Here is a 5,597-nt window from a genome sequence, read left to right as displayed (position 1 = left end):
TCCACTGGCTACCTGTACATTTTAGGATTGTTTTTAAAATTCTCTTATTTGCTTTTAAATCTCTTAATGGCCTGGGCCCCCCCTACCTCTCGGAGCTACTACAACCATATACACCTGCCCGTTCCCTTAGGTCCGCCAATCAGCAGCTCCTTAAGTATAAATTTAAAGGTGATCGTGCTTTTGCTGTAGTTGCTCCAAAGTTGTGGAATGATCTACCCTTGCATGTTAGGCAGGCCTCTTCTCTCTCGGAATTTAAAAGTCTTCTTAAAACATATTTATTCGCTGAAGCCTTTGGCATTGATTAGAGGGGTTGACTCAATTTGTTTTAACATGTTTCAATTTATTTTAGTTTTTTAGTTATTTATTTTTATCTTATCTCATTTTAATTTTCTTCACTTATGCTATTAGCATGTACAGCACTTTACAGCACACAGCTACATTTCACTGTGTGTTATACTTGTATAACTATGCATGTGACAAATAAAGAACCTTGAACCTTGAACTTTGTGAACTCTGGTTTTATGTTAAAGGGCTTTATAAATAAAGGTGGTATGGTATGGTATGGTATATATCGTACAGAACAAATTGGCCGCTCACGCTGTAAATTACTAGTTTTTAATAGCTGTTTTTGTTGCCCTGGCAACTTTTAATTAATTTCGAATTTCCTTATCAGATGATATCCCAGCTCATGAATTTTTCCTTGAGCCTTGTAAGTACAATATTTTGTGGCCATCTGGGGAAGACAGAGCTGGCAGGAGTGTCTCTGGCCATTGCAGTAAGTGAAATTCAAACACTCACCTTTTATTAAGTCATTAAACCAATAGAAAAGTGACATCCAATCCACCAATGTTTTCTAATGTATTTCCAGGTTATTAATGTTACAGGTATATCTATTGGTAGTGGTTTGGCATCAGCATGTGATACTCTGGTTTCTCAGGTGCGAATCTTTGGTCCATCACAAATAATTTATCATCGGTGCTTAACAATAGCAATGGCAGACTAAACTGTTCTGTGCTTTTAGACCTTTGGAAGCCATAACCTGCTGAAAATTGGAGTTATTCTGCAGCGGGCCATCCTCATTTTGCTCCTGGCCTGCTTCCCCTGCTGGGCCATCCTTATTAACACAGAGCCGATTCTGCTGGCTGTCAGACAAGAACCAGAGGTGGCAAGGTCAGCCGTCACAATCCGCTAATGCTTTCTTGAATTTTAAAATGTGTGTTCATTTTGATGGGATAAAATCAGTCTCTCTCTCTTTCAAGGTTGTGTCAGATGTATGTGAAGATCTTTATGCCCGCACTTCCTGTAAGTATGTCTAAGGCTAAGTGTGCATGTGTGTGCAACACAAAAGCCACAAAATTGAACCAAGTGGAAAGTCATCTAAGTGGGAGAGAGGAAGAGGCTGACATGCATCTCCTTGGAGGCCGACCTGATTGTTCCTTGCATGTGCCTTTTATTAATGTTTTAAGATAGATTTAGAGTCACTCTTCCAAATAAAAATACACCTACAAAAAGGAGGCCTTGCTAATCCCAGACATAGAAATCAAATATCCCCACAGTAAAATCTTTTCCAAAGTGGGCTAACTAGTCAGCTAGATAAATTCAACCCTGTTTTTTAAGTAGCTAGTAATCGCGTTATTTTAAGTAGAAATCAATGAGTCTATAAAGTCTCTGCTGGACACTTACTTAGTTGGTTAACTTACCTAGTACAGCATAGCTCTACTTATTTTCCCCCTTGTACAGGTGTATTTGATGATGTAACAAGCTGTCACTACCAAACAGGATGAGTCCCAGTCTAATCACATTAGAATAAAATGTTTCAAATAATTGCAACTCAGACTATGTTGTTCTTTTCTTTCTGTTTTTATTTTTTTGGTGTGTGTGTGTTTCTGTGTGCCACAGGCTGCATTCATGTACTCATTAGAAACAAGATATCTGCAAAACCAGGTAAATATCTCCGTGATTATTTTGAATAATACAGTTTGGATCGCAGGGTATACAGATTGTGTTCTTCTTTTATCCGCAAAATGATAGAGTGGATTGAATATACAATATGTGTCTGTAAGTGAGACTCCAGTCCTACTGGCTACAATGTTTAATGATTGATGGTGTCCACATACAGATAGCAAGGAGATCAGAGCTCCTTGAGCCCTTTCATGTCAATAAAACTATGATTCACTTTACTTGACAAACACTGCGAACTGCTGTTTTTGATTACAGGAAATCAGTCAGATATTTAATCATCCTTTTATCTGTTGGTGGAAAACTGTAATGATGTCATGTACAGTGGGTAAAATAAGTATTGAACACATCACCAATTTTTTAAGTAAAATTTTTTCAAAGGTGAGCTTTTGACACAGGATAAAAGTATGAACGCGGGTTGTCTAAATGTTGTTCAGCAAACTTTAAACATGCTTCAACATGCTGTTTCTTCAGCAATATGTGGTAAGCATGCATACAGGGCACGGTGGTTGAGTGCATTACTTATTGATTTGAAACAGTTGTACCAGTTGATTAAAGGTCTTTCTGTAGCTCTCCACAAGTGGTGCTTGGCTCTTAGACAATTCTTTTCACTCCTCTGTCTGAAATCCTGCGGCTAGCACCTGTTCATGGTAAAAATTTTGTTCTTTCCTCTTCCAGATTATGGCCCCAACAGTGCTCATCGAAAACGTCAGTAGTTCAGAAATTCTGCTGTAACCAGTGCAATCAATATGATTTGCAACAATAAGGTTGGGAGGGGCTTGAGAGAGTCCATTAGCTTTACCCATCATGAGATGATTCTTGTGTGACACCTTGGAAATGAGATACTACTTATAAGCCATCAATTGGGACTGAACCAGAGGTGACAGGGTTGATTTCAGCTGGTGTCATGACTGTCCATGCCTTTTTAAACCTCCCTTTCTTCATGTGTTAAGTAGTTTTTCCCTGTGTCATTTCTCATTGTTACATAAAACTGAACGCATGGACATCTATGGTTTGATTTCTTTGCGTTTGTTGATTGGATGGGTTGTTGCTGACATATAGTGAGAATTTCATGGCAATAGCAGCTTTACAAATATATTTACTTAGTAAATTGGTGACGTGTTCAATACTTATTTTACCCAGTCTATCTGGCCTGTCATTTCGCCATTTCCTAATTAAAATAAACTTGTTGCATTTCTGTTTTAGGGCATTATATGGCCACAGGTCATCACAGGCTTTGTTGTCAATCTTCTAAATGCACTCATCAACTACATCGTCCTCTTCCCGTTAAACCTTGGAGTTGCGTGAGTTTGTTTTATTGGATTGCACATGACTTCGTTAATATCGTCTTTAGTGGTATCAACTGACATCATCACATACTGTATAACCAACACGACACATTGAAATAATCTTTACAGAGGTTCTGCAATAGCCAATGCCATTTCCGAGTTCTTAATGGCTGGAATCCTCTTTGCTTATATCATATGGAAAGGACTTCATAAGGCCACTTGGGGAGGTGAGTACTGCATATACACTGGATACTGGTTATTTTTAATATTAAGAGAAACCCAAATGAGTTTAACAATGACTAACAACTAACAGAAACCTTTAACTATATAAAATATAAGTTATATATAAAGAAAACATAAACATGTCTGAGAAAGACTATTATTTTAACTATTGTCATGATGACAGCTGGATGTAGTGACTTTTAATGGAAGGGTTAGGTGGATGAGGTCAACAGATCACCAGATAAAAGTCTGAAGGTCGAAGCTGAAGTTGGACTGAACTGACGAATCAAGCATTTAAGAAGCAATAAAAAACAAAAACCTACAACCAGGTTACAAACAAAATGAGCAGAGTTATAACAAGTTCATGTTTATTTTCCCTTTAAGTGGACCTGTTTTATTTTACTTTATTTTCTGTTATTATACTGTGACATTGGTGAGTGCTCACATTACACAGGGCTACTTTGAAAGACTAGGTAATCCCTGTAAGCAAAGCCCAGACTTCAGACTGCTCTAAATGCTCAACTTTTCAACTCTTAGATTATGATGCTAAAGATAAGTGATTTCTTTCATACAGCCTGGGTGTAAATATGGTGATCCAAACCATCCGCTGTTTTAATCTAAGCAGAAAATCAGAACAAAGTTGTCCTTACAGCAAGAGGAGCTAAAATGGCTTGTTTTTCAAAATGAAAAAATCCAAAGCAACAGACTGTGAGATGAGAACACCTAAAGGGAGCAAAAAAAAAAGGAGGAGACGATTAAAAATTTAAGCAAAGCCACATAAGCACACAAGTCCAAGGGTGTCATGTTTACTGCTGTGGCAGGCAGGATGAGGATCCAAACGCAGGACTCGAACGACGGGATGAACAAAGGAAGGCAGCTTTGTTGCGCTGAGATAAAACACTTCATAAAATAAATTTGTGAAAACCAAAACTTGAACATGGAAGCTGGAAACTAAGAACTAAACACGGGGAAACTAGAGACTAAGGACAAAGAAATCCAGGCTCACAGAAGAACCACACAGCACATGGGGTAACACCAGACAGAGAAAAACACAGGGCTTAAATACACAGAGGAATAACAAGGGAATGAGAAGCAGAAGGAGAGCACAGCTGGGAGTAATCATACATGACGAGACGGGAAGGAAGCAAAACTGAAAACACTAGCATAGGACGCGAGACGGTCAAAGTAAAACAGGAAACAAGAGACATTCACAAAGACACGGACTTTACACTGAAACAACAGAGGGAACATGGAGCACAGGAAGGGCACAGGGACAGAAACCTAAAGACCAGGGACTATAAATATAACATAAGCAGAAAACAATAGAGAGAACCAAAACCATGAAAAATGACAAATCAGAGAATATAACGTAAACCAGAAAAACACAAACACTGGGTCACCGCACCCAGTACTATGACAAAGGGTAAAACTATTGTTACAGATTCAAATATTGGGGATGGATACAAGAGGAAAAACCAAATAACAACACTGGTCCGGCCGGGTTGAGTCAAACGATGATTTTAATGATCACACGCGTGGGAGATGGACACCGTACGCAGACAGCATCAGATCTCAAAATGGTGGAGCATTGATCAAACTCTTATAGCCTCTAGTGGCCCCCACCTTATCATAAAAGCCTAAACATTCACATGCTTTCTCTCACACGGCGCCTAAGCTACGACCTTGGCTCCCTGTTTATCTGCTCCTGCTGAGATGGGGCAGAAAACTCCAGTATGTTCTGTTCTCTTCTAATCAGACAAATAAGGCGATGACTTTCTGCGAACAGTATTTCTTATAACTCAGCAGTATAATGCATCATAAAACAATATCATTCATTCACAATAAATCAGCAGTCTAATGTAATGCAAATCAGTTTAACAAATGCAATAGTTATCACCTTCTTCTAATTCAGGAGAATAATGCAAACTAAAACTACATAATAATTCACAATCTTTAATTAGGGGTCTAACATGGCATAAAATAATATTATAATCCCACACTCCCCCTGTTGAGCTCTTTAGAATAAAGAGCTCACCTACACCCTGTAATCCAGTGTGGCCGGGTTCATTTCTTCTTCACCCCTGAGGCCCTTTGTCCCCCTGTTGGGCGAACCATATGTGAGATGAC

The 5,597-nt window shown here is 38.7% G+C and overlaps 1 protein-coding gene across 1 annotated transcript; it reads left to right on the top strand.

Annotated features, from left to right (window-relative positions):
* Positions 1 to 673: 673 nt before the first annotated feature.
* On the top strand, positions 674 to 3,475 carry LOC102292489 (multidrug and toxin extrusion protein 1; the record flags this gene model as incomplete). Its single annotated transcript, XM_005953268.2, is given in 7 exon segments — positions 674 to 775; positions 869 to 937; positions 1,022 to 1,170; positions 1,260 to 1,302; positions 1,900 to 1,944; positions 3,166 to 3,263; positions 3,378 to 3,475. Coding segments are annotated over 7 exon segments (604 nt in total), but the record flags the coding sequence as incomplete, so codon positions are not given.
* Positions 3,476 to 5,597: the final 2,122 nt, after the last annotated feature.

Source organism: Haplochromis burtoni, unplaced genomic scaffold (genome assembly GCF_018398535.1).
Source record: "Haplochromis burtoni strain Fernald_Lab_line unplaced genomic scaffold, NCSU_Asbu1 Contig_3469, whole genome shotgun sequence".
Taxonomy (NCBI): Eukaryota; Metazoa; Chordata; class Actinopteri; order Cichliformes; family Cichlidae; genus Haplochromis; species Haplochromis burtoni.
This window is presented reverse-complemented; position numbering and strand designations above follow the sequence as displayed.